General features: G+C 36.2%; 1 protein-coding gene and 1 pseudogene across 5 annotated transcripts; one reads left to right on the forward strand and one right to left on the reverse strand.

The window, feature by feature from the left end:
- Window positions 1-894: 894 nt before the first annotated feature.
- Window positions 895-6528, forward strand: LOC103704716 (annotated as a pseudogene).
- A 2385-nt stretch (window positions 6529-8913) lies between these two features.
- On the reverse strand, window positions 8914-16874 carry LOC103704717 (histone acetyltransferase MCC1-like). 5 transcript variants are annotated; one of them, XM_008788126.3, is made up of 7 exons: window positions 16745-16874; window positions 16567-16663; window positions 14199-14447; window positions 13938-14082; window positions 13751-13850; window positions 13433-13661; window positions 8914-9322 (listed from the first exon to the last, which is right to left on the reverse strand). In XM_008788126.3, the coding sequence occupies exons 3-7, from the start codon at window positions 14303-14305 to the stop codon at window positions 9148-9150; spliced, it is 756 nt and encodes a 251-aa protein (XP_008786348.1). In that variant the 5' UTR covers window positions 14306-14447; window positions 16567-16663; window positions 16745-16874; the 3' UTR covers window positions 8914-9147. The 5 variants fall into 5 exon arrangements, with proteins under 5 accessions (XP_008786348.1, XP_026659505.1, XP_008786350.1 ...); XM_026803704.2 differs by having other exon boundaries at window positions 14199-14490; XM_008788128.3 differs by lacking the exon at window positions 16567-16663 and having other exon boundaries at window positions 16745-16865.
- Window positions 16875-17669: the final 795 nt, after the last annotated feature.

Below are 17669 nucleotides of genomic sequence, written 5' to 3' on the forward strand. Positions count from 1 at the left end.
ATACTAAATAGAAAAGTTCTTTTCAGGATTTACCGAAAGATCGATGAAGATGCTGTATCGAGACGGCCAGACTACCAAGGAACTGCAACTCCATACCATGTTGACTAAGACACGATCGTGAGATATATTGTTCGATTAAAGAGTTTTTACTTCTCCAACTTTGCTACTTGGAAAGACGACTAGACCTCAATATGATTACTGGTCTTAATCAACTAGAATAGATTGAGCACCATTTGCGTTTAGTACTTGGTCTGTGAGCTCATAACTTCATCAGAGATTTGACCATGAGATTGGCGGCCTGAAATATTTAGTCCCTCTAGCTCTTGGAACAATTGAACATGTGGAGGCTTCAAATTTCCATGTGTCACTGTATGAGAACATTAAGTGCCAGCATCATGTATTCCCTTCCTCTTGGAATGTACCTGTAGCAATATTGAACAAAGTCTTCTATACTTCTTCTTTTTTCCAAATCCTATTTAAACATCATCAACCAAAACCGGAGTTGAAGACTTACATGAATTTAAATAAGAAACAAAAGTTTACGATGTGGAGGTATTGGAGTTTTTTCTTTATAGTAAAAGAAAGGATTTTTTTTTTCAAACCACAAAAAATTAAATTTAAAATTTATTTATGGAAATAACATTGAAAATAATTAATGATGCTAATTTTCCTGTCATACGGTAGCTGTTAGACTAGAATAATCAATAACTAGAGGCTTAGAATAGCCATTAGAAATTTATAATGTCGTTAAGATTGTTATTTAACAATGATGTTTCAGCAAAAAAAAACAATGATGTCTTTTTGTTTTTTTTTTGATAAAAAATGATGTCTTTTTTCCCTGCAGAGTATTTTTTTATTACCTTGGAAAGAGTTCGTGCGGACGGTCGCAAGGAATAGAGTCAGTGGCGGATCTATCAGCGCGCCCTTCTCCTTCCCGAAAGCCAACACAGGGTCCCCCAGCTCCCCACTCTCGCTCCGGCCGATCTGTCCCGCCGGAAAACCTCCGTCCGACGAGATTTTCCGGCGAGCATGGCCGGAAAGCCATCCTCCCTTCCCGCCTGCTCTCTCCGTACGCTCGCCGCCCTAACCCTGATCTCCTTCACCTTCCTCTCCCTCCGGTCACTTCGCTCTTCCCCCCAGTACCCCTCCCACCTCTCCTCTTCCTCCAAGTCCTCCCCTGGTGTCTCCTTCGGTGGAGATCCTGGCGCCGGTGAAGCCTCGGATCTCCCCTCGTCGTCGACGATCTACCACTCGCCGGAGGTGTTTCGGAGGAACTACGCCGAGATGGAGAGGAAATTCAGGGTCTTTATATACCCGGACGGGGATCCCAACACCTACTACCAGACGCCGAGGAAGCTCACAGGGAAGTACGCGAGCGAGGGGTACTTCTTCCAGAACATCCGGCAGAGCCGGTTCCGCACTGATGATCCTGATCAGGCGCACCTCTTCTTCGTCCCGATTTCCCCTCACAAGATGAGAGGGAAGGTAGAGTTCTTGAAATTTCCCTCCTTTCTTCTTTTTGTTCTAATTTTTGGCCATATTCGCAGTTTCTAGATCTTGAAATCTTATGTAATAAATGATAGATTTCAGCATTCTTTCTTTTTTGCGTATTCTCTGGTTTGTACTTAGTTATATAAATGCCTAAGTAGTCAACTTGCCCACGCACATGTTATCAGATGTATTAGATTGGATAAGGGCTTCTAGTCGTTATCCGCATGAAGAAGAGTCAAAAACTTGGGAGGTCAGGCCAAGATGATGAGAGAGGGGGGGATGAGTTATTGCTTTCTTGTTAGTGTTTCATTCTTGTACTAGGAAAGTGAAGAAGTCTTGAAATAGAAATTTGATTAGTACATGAGCAATGCTTGCGTCAATGAACAGAAGTTTTCATATTTAGTGGTGGAGATTGATTTTTGGTGAGACTTGGATTTAGATGGCTGAGCAAGTCGTTGAGGGTAGTCAATCAGCTGGTGGTTTGCTTATAGATAATCACACACAATTGAACAACTTGCAGATTGCACTTCAAGTGTTCTCGAATTCTTTCTCATCACTTCCTACTAAAATGATACCGTTTTTATGACTATAAGGTATTTGAGTTGAAGAAATTATCCAGCCAGTTCCATGGACTTGCTTGTGTGCGAAAAAAATGCACAGCTTCTCCACGAGATGGAAATTAATGGAAGTATTCAGGCATGATCAGGACAGAAATGCTTTGCAAATTGAGGATTTATGAAGATGATCCCAAATAGTTGGAGAAGGCATGATCAGGGCAGAAATGCTTTGCAGAATATTCTAGGACACACTTGCAAATCTTTTTATTGACTTAAGTATCTTTTTATACGGAAGCATCCCAAGTATCAACATGGTAATGCGCTGCAAGTCAGTCTTTGATTGACACATGCATAATTCACAATATTTTAAGCTTTTTTGTATATGACATAAGTTCTTTTATTTTTGGAGGCTATGGTATTGTCCCTACTGTACATTCACTTCACTTCAAGTGAAACATGCTTTGGAGACAACTCCTCGGGTTTTGGATTGAAGAATGATCTTCTGAAAGCAAAAAGAATATGGTGAAAAGGGAAAAAGATCGGGAAGAACCAGAATTTGTTTCAGCAAAAACTGTAATAACACATCTTCTTGATCTCCTTTTAAGCCCAGACTTGGTCTAACAGAATGCTATATACTCTTTCATACCCCACAATTATGATTAAAATATTAAAAAATACTAGTGACCAGTTGATAGGAGAAGTGGACTGGCCAGATGCAGCCTTGGCCATGGTTGTCTCGTTCTTCTCTATTTTTGTTTCTTAATATTTTCTTTCCTTATTTTTGTTTGTTTCTCTTTGAATTGCCATTTGATTTAAGTGTTGACATGTTTCTGAATGTAATGCACTTTCAATCGTTCAGGGCATATCATATGAGAATATGACAATGATAGTTCAGAATTATGTTGAAGGCTTGATAAGCAAATACCCTTATTGGAATAGGACATTGGGTGCAGATCACTTTCTTGTTACCTGCCATGATGTTGGTGTGAGGGCATTTGAAGGGCTTTCATTTCTTATAAAGAATTCCATCCGAGTCGTTTGTTGACCAAGCTATGATGTTGGATACATCCCGCACAAGGATGTAGCTCTTCCTCAAGTACTGCAGCCATTCGCTCTTCCAGCAGGGGGAAATGGTATCGAGAACAGGTTAAAATAAGTCTTTATTGTTTCGCTTGTTGCTCTTGCATAGAAACATTTACTTGATACAGAATAGTAGTCCTGCTGTATCGATGATGCACTTTTTATAATCTATCTATGCATGTTTAATTGATTTTCAGTAGGATGACATCTTATATTCTAAATCATGTGAGCAGTTCATAAAAGAATCTGTATTTGATTGGACAATTTTTATGTGAAATCAATCAATTGCTTTTCTTGTTGCTAATCCCAAAGTTATATCATGTGATTCCATCATTTCTAAGGTGCATTGATGATTGATGGTTGTTCTCCACAGGAACTTCATGTTAAAAAAAATAATTAAAAAAGAAGGAAATGATGGCAAGTGAATATTAGTATCTCTCAACATTGAGAAGACATTTGTCCTGAAGGATTGCCTGTATTTTGTGTCCAGATAATTCATGTGTAGAAGCTGATTATCTCAACTAAAATATCCTCTATACTATAACTTTTTAAATTTACAGCTCAGTGCCAGTTTAATTTCCATAAACTGAAAAAAATTCTGACCCAGTTCTACAGAAGAGTAGATTGATCCAATGAAGCTGAATATCTTTTTGTCTGGCAATCTGAAAACATTTTTTGGAAATGAAATATCTCCAATTTTATAGCTTCCATTATGTAAGTATGATTAGGATGTTCAACGGTTTTATCTTTTAGTTCGTCATTTATGTGACTTGTGAGAATACATGCATAATTTCAGATAACGCCTTTACATTCTTTTTTAGCTTATCTGTGCATTGTTTTCTGTTGTAATATGAAGTGTTTTCTTTTACCTTTTTTTTTCTGAAATGAGCCACCTCTTATTGTATAGCTTCCACGATGTAAATTTGGTTGAATGAAACCTTTTTGTGTCTTTTGGCTATTCTATAATGTGCCTTCTGAGAATGTGCGCATAGTTTTGGACCGTGTCTTAACACAATTTCTTCTCCAATAAATTATTTTTTAATTGATACACAATTTCTTCTCCAATAAATTATTTTTTAAGCGATCATCAGGACAACACTTGGATTTTGGGCTGGCCATCGGAATTCTAAGATAAGAGTTATTTTAGCACGTGTATGGGAGAATGACACGGAGCTTGCTATCAGCAATAATCGCATAAGCAGAGCTATAGGAGAGTTGGTATATCAAAAGCAGTTTTACCGGACTAAGTTCTGCATATGTCCAGGTGGCTCCCAGGTTAATAGTGCTCGAATAGCTGATTCCATTCACTATGGATGTATTCCTGGTTAGGACCCAATCTTTAAATGTCTTCTTGGTAGTAATTTACATGCATACTCAAGGAAAGTTTTGTCATAGAATCACAGGAAAGTTTACTAGCTCTCTTGAAGTAATATATTTTAAAATTATACTATTATTCTTAGGTTTCCTACTTCCAGTTGCATTTTTCTGACAAGTGCCCTTTCTCTCATTCTTTTCAGTAATTTTATCTAATTACTATGACTTGCCATTCAATGACATCCTTGACTGGCATAAGTTTTCTCTCATTCTCAAGGAGAGTGATGTCTACCAGCTGAAATCTATTCTCAAGTCCATATCTCATGAAGAATTTATTGCATTACATAAGTCTTTAGTTGAGGTAAGTTACTATGTGCTATGCATAATTTATGGTGGTCAATATTTCGTAACTTGTTTGACTTAATAATTAATTTCATATACAGCTGTTATTATTCAAGTCTGCATTTTTCACTGTATCATACTAGTTTTTATTGGTTCTGTAGTAGGATGAATATGTGTATATCAGATACTGACTCTTAAATTCTACTTGGTATGGTGCTTTGATATTATACATGGTTGATAAGAAGCAACAAAAGGAATCTCGTATTCGCATTAGGATTCTAAGCCATCTAGCAAATACTGACTCTCATATCCTGTGGCAAGGACTTACATATTCTATGTCATACCTATGCTGGTCAAGGGCTCGCTCTGTTTCTGTGTTATGTTATATAAGGTGTTGACACCTGGTGTGTAGTGGCATAGAGAGCTGAGCAAGTCTGTAAAAGGATTTAGAAGTAAAATACTAAGATATGAAACTTTTTTCCTTTTTAAAGTAACATAGATATAGCTATAATCATGTTTTAAACAAATTAACGTTGCTTATAACTAATCTAGAAGTCTAGGATGATAAATCTTGCTGATATCCATGCTCGTGGTTTTAAGTTTGTTTGGAACTTCAGAACCAAAACCAAGCATCTACATGGGCACATGTACTGAAGCCTATGAGAAGATCCTCACCTGGATAGTCAAGAATACTCTGTGATAGGCACACGGACCCCAGGCAATCATCTATGTTAATTTTTGATGTGACACTAATAGCTGAGACTCATTATGTTAAAGTTCCAGCTTAAATTCTTCCTGTTAAAATTTGTCATGCAAATGAACTGATATTTGTTCATTGTTTAACTTCTTGTGGGACATGTACTAGGGGAATAATATAGATTTCTTGCTATGTTACACAATAAACATATCATCTAGAAGTATCTAATGTGATTTCCTAGTAATTTGATTCGAATGCTACATTGAAAACATAACCATTAAAAAAATATGAGATTATTGGCAACCAGTAATTTGGAACTCCTCCAGTTTTCCCAAAATAATTGAAAATTCTAATCTTCTTGTAATCTCAGTAGCAAATACAAGTGCTAGATGTATTCCCTTTGTTTCTTCTGAATGTATATTTAATATGTTATCAGGTTCAAAAACACTTTGAGTGGCATTCACCTCCAGTTCGTTATGATGCATTCCACATGGTAATGTATGAGCTTTGGCTACGGCACCATGTGATCAAGTACTAGACTGCAGGGATTTCTGTGTACGTTGGCTCTGTTGTACCAAGCTTGGGGATTGGTTAAGAGGGTCAGTCCCTTTGACATGTACGGCTTCAAGCATGTAAGAGTGTACAAAAATTCTGTTCTTCATCCACTCCCTTGCATTTGGATAGATCAGTTAAAATGAGGCAGCGATGTGAACCAGTGCAACTGCAACGGAGAGCAGGCAGCCATCTAAGCTCTAAGATGGCTGTTTCACTGTCTGCCATAAATGGCATTTAATCATGTAATTTGAGTAGGATATTCAGGAGTATTTTTTGTTGGCACTCTAATTCTAAATGCTTCCCCTTTCCAGTGTTACCACCACCCCTTTGTAATTTTATGATGACAATTTTTTTGCAAAATGCAATTTATTTGTTTATTTATTTATATGTAATTGATGGTTGCAAAGAGTTATTTAAAAGGTGTTAATATATCCACCAATTGATATGATAGCTTCAACTGTGCAAGTAACTAGCTTGCACATGGTTCTCATACATCTTGATGCTTTACATGTTATATGCTTACAATGAAGGTGCTTTTCAAATTGTTCATGGAAATAGTTAGTTTTTTAGATTTAAATGATAGCTGTAAGGGATGTAGTAGCAAAAATCCCTCAAAGAAAATAGACTAATGCTGACAGTGAGTAAACAGGATTAGCTGGCCTGAAATTTCTGCCTACAGGAAACCTTGTCTCCTAGATGTGCGACCTTCATCCCTAAGCGTGATTACTTTGGTGCCAGCCCTCTTTGAGTTAATCCAAGGGGTTAGTCCACTAGTCTAATATTTTTCATTAAAATGTATGCTACTTTTCTTAATGTATGTTATTTTTCTCGGTTTTCTCTGAGAACTCATAAAGTTACTACTGGATGTGAAAAGGAGTCTTAAAACTTAAAAGAGCAGGATGAGGGTGGATCTTCCCTCTCCCCCCCCAAAAAAGGTAAATGAAGTTTTAAAGCCACACTGCCAGGTCTTGCAGGTTGACAGCTCTCTGATGAACCCGGCACCTATATAAATAACAAGAATGGAAATCTACAACATGATACTGAAGGTATTTATCTATTTTCTCAGAAGTTACCTGAGGCATCTGGTATCCTCGGTTTCCATTTTCTTTTCTGCTTGACTTCAATTCCCTCCTTAACATGTGAGATTTTCAGCAGTTTCCCTGGTGACTTTGGCAGTCAAATATCACGGCATATCTAATCCACTAGGTAAGAAGTTGCCAACCATATTCAGATGATAAAATTGGTTTATGGTTGATCTACCTCATTTACCATACTCAGAGGTAATATGTTAAGAGGATAACAGGGAGGTGTGAAGAGCTACTTCTAATGTACCAACAGGGCTTGGGTCCAATTGTTGGAACCCCTCTCTTAAAAGCTTGCTCTTGGGCGAGGTATAGGGTTCAAAACCCTGGTTATGGCATTACCACTTTCTTTCTCTAACAAAGAAGAGATATTCAGATGAGTCCTCTATTCAGGTTTGCTAAATGACTTTATCAATTGTAACATTTAAATGAGGCAAGAGGGCCCCCAAGATCGGGGAAAACATCAAGCTATCAGATTCTTATTTTTAGGTCTGCACAATAATTAGCATAGCAGACCTCCTTTTCGGAAGAGTAGGTGCTGTTTATGAAATTAAAGGTGGAAATTCTTGCTAACTAAATATATTCTTGTGGAATGGAGTTCGATTGTGAGACTTTTGCCAGCTTGGTTACAATATCATTTCTCTTGGTAGACGCAAACGACATATTCGCTTATTTACCTAAGAATTGTTCTGTCGGATTTAAAATAAAGTGTTACAGTGATGTTCCACTTTATGGCCAGGTTCTGATAATCCCTTCGCGGTCAGCAATCAACTACGTAAGCAGGTGTTAACTAAAATTATCAAAGTCACCCAGTGATGCTATAAAAATCAACATCATGCCAGATATTCTCAAATACTTCTTGGATGCCGACAGCTTTTTTTTTTCTTTCACGTTAATGTTGATCGCGACAGAGAAGTTGTCCATCATAATCATGAACAAATTAGGGTTACAGCAAGTACTTAAGAAGAAAGTTGCCGTATATAATTTTTTTCATAAAAGAAAAGGGGGGAAATTGGGTGTCCTTGGACTGGATGGCTCTTCTAAAACTTATTTGGATGTTGGATTAGCAAAGGATGACTGTAGCATAACCCATTAAACAGACACACAGTGAACGCTTCCTCCCCAAGAGGCCAATCTTTTGCTGCCCATTGTGAAGAAGTTCATAAGAGTGAGGGGTATGAGAATAATTGGAATACAAAGTTACAAATTCAGGTATTAACATGCTTTATAACTGATACAAGAAGTTTTTTTGTTTCTTCACCCTCATTCGCCATGCATTTCATGTGAACAACACGTAGCAATAACTGCTTGTTTAATTGATGTTCATGAAGGGTACAACTTATGATGAGAGAAATACATCACCCTCTATTACAGTCATGCAAGTTGAGCAGGAGAACCAAAAGGGTAATTTTCTCGCAAGAACCTTAAGGGCTTTTAGTTTTCATTCTAAGACTTATGATGTTTTGAAAGAGAACTGGAAAGTAGATCGTTTGGGACAAGGGAAGGTTAAGTTATACCAAACATTTTTTTTTTTGAAAAAAAAAGGAGAAAATCTGCCTCATTTCAAACACAGCTTCGCCGTACATGCTCCTCTTCTTCGCTGACCACCTATATGGTTAATTATATCCTTCCCCATAGGTTCTTTTGCTGTCCTGACCGATGAGAGAGTTACGTTTTTCCACATGGCTTTACCAAATATTCAACTTGATACTGTTTGTAAAGAGTGTTAAGATTTTAAGCAAAAATAATAATTAACCAAGATAGCAAAAATGCATCTAATTTACATAAAAGAATCTTGATGAAGTGATACTGAGATTAGTTAATAAAATTTGCCTTGATAAGGCCTGAAAGTTTATTTTACAATGTGAGGATAATAAATATGACACTAATGTAATTACAGATGTGTGATTGTTTACTGCCATGGAAAGAAAAGATACAACAGCAGTGATGATCAATGGAAAAGTTAAATTTGGAAGCTTCTTGACGCTTAAATGATGAGTTGCAATCTTGACCTGCGGCTGATGAACCACTAACATATAGCATTCTCTGAACGAAGGATCCTTTTATTTTGAGTAACTAAGAGAGTGCTAGTTTCTTTACACTTGGACCATCTTGGGAGATTCTTTTGTCCATTCCTCCACAGTTTAGCAGATAACATTCTAAAGAAGCCCCTAAAGTATGCTGCCACTGCTGCCATAATTTCTCTGCATATGAAAAAAAAAGGGGCACACCATTCAAGGTGGTCAGTATGGAAAAATAACTATGGAAAATTCAAACCAGTAAAACAAGCTTGACATACGTGAATGAAAACCTAATATGATGGACTTATCAGGGGTTCAATTCCAAAGAAATTTATTAAGAAGAAGAAGAAGGGGTTCAATTCCAAAGAACATCAAGAAGAAGAAGAAGAAAAAGAAGAAGAAGAAGAAAATATTCACAAGTTGTGACCTAGATGATCGTGTAGAAAAAAAGTTTGAAAAGAATAGTAGAAAATGTCGCAGACATAATGCAGAAAAAAGTTTGAAAAGACATAATGAGGAAACTTACTTTATGAAAAAAAAAAATAGCAACACTTATTTCATGCCTTGAACATTTTTTCCCCATGTTTTAAGTAACATTTTCATTTTTCTCACAAAATATTTACATTTTCATTTGAAGTTCTTTTCATGGCCAAAGGGAACTGCAAAAGCTGTTCTTATATCTAAAGCGTGCGTGCGCAAGCACACAAAAAACAGTAGCGTCATGGCATAATGATAATAAACATGTATCTCAAGCAAAGAGATGTTCCATGACAATTCAGGAACATGCCGAAAATAGATAACTTCCATCACAAACTGAAATCAGTTTTTCTTCCAAAAAAAAAGTTAAGGGACCAAGCTGTGCACAAAGTGTAAGCAGGAGAAAAGAGGTTAATAGGTTGAACTTGTACACTAAAAGGATTAAAAAGAAAGATGAGACAGATGTCCAGAATAAGGTAATGGGAAGTATATGTGTGCCCCTTTTAGAAATAACTTGTCGGAGGGAAAGTAGGACATGCAAGCTAAACCAAGTAGGACATGAAACAATTGGTGGAGTGTACCACGATGTTGGTAACAGAAGCACTAAAAGAGTGTGAAGATGAGCATTATTATGTACTAGTGTCTTGCACATGCACTGCACGTTGAGTCCCATGGTGAAGTGATTGGAAAGAAGAAAAAGAGGAAGAGAGTCCATCGGTTTCGAAAAAAATAATATAAAATGGATTTGGAGTAACTCTAGGAAGAGAGCCCAACTTCGACTCTCTAAGAGGGGAAGTTCAGAAATAACATAAAAGTGGTACCAAAAGCTTGGGGTGGAGTCCAACCCTGAGAATTTGCATTATTTATAGAGAAATACAGAAACATGGCAAATGTTAAGATTCAATGGCACCTAATGAAGAAAAGGCTGTTGTCCTTAGGATATCAAAGAACAAGCACCAAAGAAGACATGAAAAATATAGAAGGCTAAACCAAAAGGCCTGTGTAGTTAGGCACATGCTATACGACAATCCACAGAAAACAGTCCGCACTAAAAATAATATAAGAAAAATGACTAGTTATTAGCTGCAACCTGTGATTGGAGAAGTAGAAAAATAAGTCACATTGAGAGCATTAGGAGTAACAATATACAGTTTCAATTAAGGATGCAATAATGAAAAATACAGCAGATTTGTCAGGAGTTGGTCAACTAGAACTTCAGAAGAGAGACGTGTAACAAGAGCACACATTCAGAGGCCACACATGTACCATTGTTCAATTGAGGAAAAAAGGAAAGGGCTTCCGAAAAGAGGCAAAAGGACGGGGTAATTGGAATACCGATAGATGCATATGAAACTATGATGGATTGCACTTAACATCGCGCACTATGAAGAGAGCCAGGGTGGCTGAGGAATAGTAATGAGAATTTCCATTTGGAAACCATGCCGAGCTCACACCTCACCATCATTCTAATTCTCCAATCAAGAATCTTCTATTGCAATTATATGTTATTAAGACTGTCCTTTGTGTAACCAATGCCATAAATTTTTATTTTGTTATCAACTTTTAAATCCAGATAAGATATTTGCTTAAAATGCAACCACCCCTTTGGTCAAAGAAAAACAACAACATAGGAATTTCATCATTCTCTACATTTAGTTTTATTTTATGAAAAGTAGCTTTCTGAAAGGTTTGGAGACCCTAACTTCCATGTGCTCACCAGTCAAACAAGTCAAGGTGTAACTGAATTAGAAAACGCTGCAAAAGTTGTGTTGAATTTGAAGTTATATTATATGGGAGATTATAGTGGAACAGCAGTCAATGATATTTTTTTCGGGGTAGGTAGCTGAAAAAAATCAAAGAGTACAAATGTCAAATTGATTGCATAAATTGAAAGAGATGGTGGTAAAATGTCAAGGTTCGTAGAGCAAATGTTGAAGAAAAGATGTAGGTTAAAATTGATAATGACAAAAAATAGTAGACTTGCAAAGACATAGAAAGCTAAGCTAAAGGCCTGTGATGCTATATAGCTGTACTATAAAAATAGTTCAAACTAAACAGAAGATAAATAGAATATTTTGTATCCAGCTAAGATAATAATAACTAGAACTGCAGTTCACATTGGGAGCACTAAGGTATATAGTACTGAATATATATGGTATAATTGCAGCAAAATGGAATAGAAGTTTTAGAATTTAGATATACATAAATGAAAACTCTATAAGAGGGTGATATTGTAGGAAATGCCATGCTGAACATCCATCCCTTCTTCATAAACATAAAAGTATTCCCTTGTCTAAACACAAGATTGCAGTGCCCATTTTAAGATATTATCTAGGTAACTGACTTCAATGAGATTCTTAATCTATGAAAGTAATCAGTCACACATACAACGGGGCTTCATAGGTAATATAGTGGACATATGATATTTTTCTCTTTGATTTCATCTCTTAATATTCTAGTATATTACTAGGTCCATAGAAAACAGATATTACATTCATTCACTTTCCCACAATTAGCTGAATTGTTTGATATAGATCATATACAAGCAGTACAATTGTATATTCTGCCACTAATAACAAAAAATTCACCTTCTATTATTGACCATTAGAAAACTCACTACACATATGTCAATCAAGAGCTCACACTAGAAAGTCTGGAATATACTTCAGAAAGTCTTAAAAGTACTATGAGTAAGATAGAAGCTTGGAGAGAGAGAAAGAGAAGAAAGGAAGTGTAAAAGGTTTTAAAAAACATACATTAACAGAAGATGTGACCTTGCAAGGAAAGTATGGCAGCAAATTAGTTGAAAAGCATATCCCAAACTGAGGGGATAAGGACTCTTGGTAGGAAAAAATACAGGTGTAGAAGTGGAAAAGTAATGAAGTAGAAACATTATAAAATGTTAGCAATCGTTGGTTTACCAATAGGTATGAAGAGCTTGTTCTCATGTTTTATGAGAAGGATAAACAATAGGGTGGTCATAGTCAGATAAAAAGAACTAAGGAGATAACTCTTTATCAATTGATGCAAAGTTCACGTAAGAATAAACATGGTGACAATGACTTTCTTCACAGATATCTACGAGAGAAGTTTGGAAAGGATCAACATTACATAGAGAAAAAGGCAACCGAACCTGACTAAACAACTAATTGTGGTTGTCTTCCTTTAAAACATAAATTGTAGGTTATTGAGCAGTGTCTATAGCAACAGGCAATTGAATGCAGACAATCTTGATAGGTTTTGAGGATTCTAAATCTTTCTGCTAAACATCAAGGATTGAAATTTCAAAAGCGAAAACAACTCCGACATTCAGTCTTTCATGTTACAAACCCCGACTGAATAAAATATCTCAAGTCTAGCTAAAAGACTGAATAAAAGTTTTACAATTTACGCACTTCTTTTAAATGCCAAAATTCCAGATAATACTAGGCAAGCAATAAATTTGAATTTACACATTTAACCCTTGCAGCTGAATAATGATCAAAAGAACAGAAATATTTCTGGAGGCAAACATCATACTTCTGGATATAAAATAATATAAGGGTTATAAAATTTCACTTTTTTCTCACTTAGAGCATAAGAACTGAGATAGGTAAACAATCAAAATGTGGAGTAAAACAAGTATGGAGTAAAATAAACAACCATTCCTGCAAGAAATATGCATGACACTCATTCTTCGAAGCATGTTAACAGATAGAGTGTCACCTGCATTTTTAAAATCTCCAAACAAGATGACATAATAATACAAATTACATTATATTGCAAATATTTAGGATAATGCTGTCCTTTTGAAGTAAAGTAAAGAAAAATACTTACAATGGAGAGAAGGGAGATTGACCACTATTTACATAGTACACAAACAAGTATGAGTCATAATGCTGGCCCTGAATGTAGTAAAACTTTGGCAATCTTCTTACAAGCTTAAATAGCATCTTCTTATAGAAATTGATGGCTGGCTGGTTATAAGCAATAACATGCAAATATACTGCTCGGCAGTTAGGAATGCTTGAAGCATATTTAATTACCTCCCGAACCAGTGAAGTAGCTGCAAATGCCACAATGATAAGAAGACGTTCAATTAAATAAAGCATAAAGGTAATGCATGAACTTATAATCATCAGAGAAGGTAACAACCTATGCCAAGATTTCTATAACGCTCTACTACACCAAGTGTCAATACATAAACTAGTATTTGATCTTTTCTCGAAGCACCGTACCTGAGCAAATCATCAATCTGCATGAACAATGGAATTGAAACTATTAGCTATACTTGAAGTTTTGAAGTGATGGCATTTCAAAAAAATTAAAAGTCTAAAAACACCTCGCTTTCTTTTGCTGGGATAATACGCATAGTGACAAATCCAATTAGCTCATCGTTTTGACCATCAGGCCTGCTAATGTCAACAGCAGCCCAGGATATAATGCCATGGCCATTAACCACATTGAAAAAGAATTCTCTCTCATACCTGCAAGTATAAATTTCTTCCATGATTCATCATGAAAAGTCTAAACAGCAGTATCTCCACAAGGCTTCACAAAAATCATATTTGAAGCACATGCATATCAAAGTTACAATGCACACCTTATAGGAAATAAAGCAGCATGGATCTGCTCAAGAACTTCAAGATCAGAAGGCCGTATGGGCCTATAAACAATAGTTGGACGATGTCCAGCTCTTGCGTCTAGCATGAGAAGTTTCGCTAATGATCGTCCTCAGCACAAGATAATTGAAGAATATGCATGTACACTTCTGGGTCCATTTATGCCACATCTGATTCATCAGGCATGCTGTCATCACTCATCTTTTTTATCAAATTTGTGCTCTGGTGCCCTGTGATAATCAGAGAATACTATAATGTCCAATCCCAAATTCCCTAATAGAAGCAATGTGCTTGTTAATGCTAGATACCTTTGTAGAAAATGTTACACTAAATGCAATATTAGAAAATAGAAAATTTACTGACTAAAAGGAAACATATTTATGGAAACAAAAGCACACCACCAAATGTAACCAGAGTAATCTCCAATTTATTCAAATAAACTTTATTTAAATCATAATTTATCATTGGCCAAATGGTTTTTTTTGAAATAGTTCCGATCAGGCTAATCATTCACAAGTTATTCAAAATTTACTAAATACATCAATTATTAACAAGCTTCTCAGAGAATATAATCACTTAAAGTCATGGAATATTGATTGACCAAAACATTTGATGTTCATTAGCTACAAGTGTTTCGTTGCATCATTCTCATGCTATCAAAAAGGCATGCTCAAATTTATACTTAAGAGCGGTAATGAGAACCAATAAACTGATATATGTATTTGATCCTTCTTTTTTCGGAATTTGTACACAACAATTAGGATCCATCAGATTACTCAACGAAATTTCAAAGGAAAATAAATTGAAGAATTTATCATACCTGGGATTCGAGTATATGATAATAAAAATTGAAGAAAGAGGGTCCTACCCCCAACACAAACACCCAAAGGAGGAAAAAAAACTTTATTATTCTAGTTCACCCCCTCTGGCTCCAATTACAACCACCCAACCCAACTGAAACCCAAATTTCAACTCCCTTCTAGCATGACCTCCGCTATCCCTCTTCTGCAACTTGCCCACTCAAGTTTCCTCAAAAAGCACTCTTGCCTACCTTACCCCTATCTACCTTGCAAGTCTTGCCTCATTTCGTACCGCCTCTTTGACCATCCTACTCCACCTCTACAATCCGCTCTTTTCTCTGAAACATGGACTTGAAAGTAAAATTGATGTAGATTTCTAGATACATCTCCATCCCATTGCCACCACCCCACCCCCGAATTTACAATCTAGTTGTGTGTGTCTGCTTTGTTTTAAAGAAGTCTTCTGAATAAATCAAGATATGATCAATCAAAATTAGAAAATTTTGATAACTATATCTAAAGTCTATATCCATAGACAACCCTACATGATAGGTCCCACCTAATTGATCTTCATTGTTTCCTTATTTTATTTATTACGCATTCTTCTCACAGTTCTGCTTAATTTTTTGCATTTTTCCTGAATCCAGAATATTTTCCCATACACCAAAATCGAAATTGTGCTATGCACGTTCAGTCGACAGGAAACATGTTAGAAGATACATTCATGTACCATCTTTGTATAGCTACAACCTTATAATTTGAAACTTGTTTCTCAAACCTAATTAGGTCAGTTGAAATTAGGACTGCACATATTGCCGAACAAATGGTTTTTTCTCAATCAAAGAAAACTTTGTAAGTAATTTGGAACATTTTTTCTGGTTCCTTTTTCTAGCTAATTGAGCTGGGTAGCTCGAAACCAGAACTATAGTGAAACTCAGATTCATTGAATTTCCACATAAAAATGTGGCTCCCTCATGAGTGAACTCACACAATAAAAGAATCTAATGCACAGATAAAAAGTTAGAGTAAAGTTATAGACGAGCATTTATATGGTTCCACCACACTCATTAAGAAGAAAAGAATAATCAAGCTCTTTAAGACAAAGAGCTATTTAAACATGACTAAACAATACTGAAACCCAAGAAAACCAACGGAAACACTGAAGCAAAATCGGAGGCTGTCTCTTCATTGCTGTTAAATCTTTTCGAGAGAAAAATGAGAAAAAAACAAAAAACAAGAATCATCGAATTATACATACCAAGTAACAGAAAAGAAACATTAGGATATCAAAATTCAATCTTTGTGGCAGTAAGCGCTAATGAAGAGAACCCTGACCCAAACGCATCCATTAATCACCAAAATCCTGCTACCCAGAACCATAAGCAACGGAAAACTATATCTAATAAGAGTCTTGATACCGCTTCAATATATATCTACAAACGATGAATTGATAAAACCCATTAATTCCAATCCAAGAATAGCTCGAAACACATCCCGAAAATCCTATATTTTAGGACGGAAAAGATCAAGAAAAAAAAAAGGAATTCACCTGAATCACGCCTATAGCTGTTGGAGAAGACCCATCAACCACAGATAAAACCAATTAATTTCAATCCGAGAATTGCTCGAAACTTACCCCCAAAACCCTACATTTTAGGCCGAAAAAGATCAACAAAAAAGGAATTCGACTGAATCACGTCTAAGGTAGATGGAACGGGAGCTGGTACCTCGATACATGGAAGAAGCACTCAGGTAGCAGCCCGACGAGAGATGGTTCCCCGGGTGGGTCGAGGGATCGGATCGGATTCTTTTCACCTCTCTCTCTCTCTCTCTCTCTCTCTCCTAGAGGCAGCATTAGCGCAGTCATAGAGGAATCCCGATGTTGGGATACTCCGCCGGAACACCTTACGTGTTGTGAGAATCTTTATCTCCCACACTTTGTGCTCCCTGTTTCCAACGTCCAGGTTCAGCTGATCAAACGAACGGACGGTAGAGAGTTGAGGAATTAGACCATCATGGCTTTGAAACATTCTAATCATAATTGATCCACGTTTTTTTCTGTTTTTTTTTTTAATCGTTTGTTTGTTGAATGGGTGTTTTACAAAATTCGTGAGTAAATGCATCCACCGGCATCAGCCATAAATCATAACTTTCTCCAAAATTACTAGAATAACGAAGATAGAATCTCGTAGATCGGCCACATAAGATGTCACCTAAACCAGCTAGTATTACTTTTTTTTTTTTTTGGCACAATTTGAAATAGTTTTCTCTTTTTGTTCATTTGTATATAAACTACATAAAAATGAAAGAGTAAAATTATGAGCTGCTAGCATGCAGTACCAAAAAGATAGGAAGGAAAAAAGAAAAGATAAAAAAGACAGGGATGATATAGCTCGTCACAAGCACAAAAATAATATTAGATAATTTAAGCATTCAAGAATGTAACACTAATATTGGATAATTTAAGCATGGATTGTTCTTATCCACACTCGGTCAAATAAATTTAATATATACATTTCTAACTTTAATTGGTGTACTTGAGAAACATTAGTATCTTTATTTTTTATGCGGAGATGTGTAGAGAAGAGGGTGGAGATGGGCGGAGCATGATTTACCAATATTAGCATGTGTGAGAAAGAGTGATCTACAATC

This window comes from Phoenix dactylifera, chromosome 5 (genome assembly GCF_009389715.1).
Source record: "Phoenix dactylifera cultivar Barhee BC4 chromosome 5, palm_55x_up_171113_PBpolish2nd_filt_p, whole genome shotgun sequence".
In the NCBI taxonomy this organism is placed as follows: Eukaryota; Viridiplantae; Streptophyta; class Magnoliopsida; order Arecales; family Arecaceae; genus Phoenix; species Phoenix dactylifera.

Excerpts from the sequence above, each read along its gene's own strand:
- LOC103704717 (XM_008788126.3), bottom strand. The coding sequence starts at position 14,305 with ATGCTAGACGCAAGAGCTGGACATCGTCCAACTATTGTTTATAGGCCC. Across the intron at positions 14,083-14,198 it reads GCTGCTTTATTTCCTATAAG|GTATGAGAGAGAATTCTTTT; the intron begins GTGTGCATTGTA and ends TTATACTTGCAG. Across the intron at positions 9,323-13,432 it reads CAATCTCCCTTCTCTCCATT|AGAAATTATGGCAGCAGTGG; the intron begins GTAAGTATTTTT and ends TTTCATATGCAG.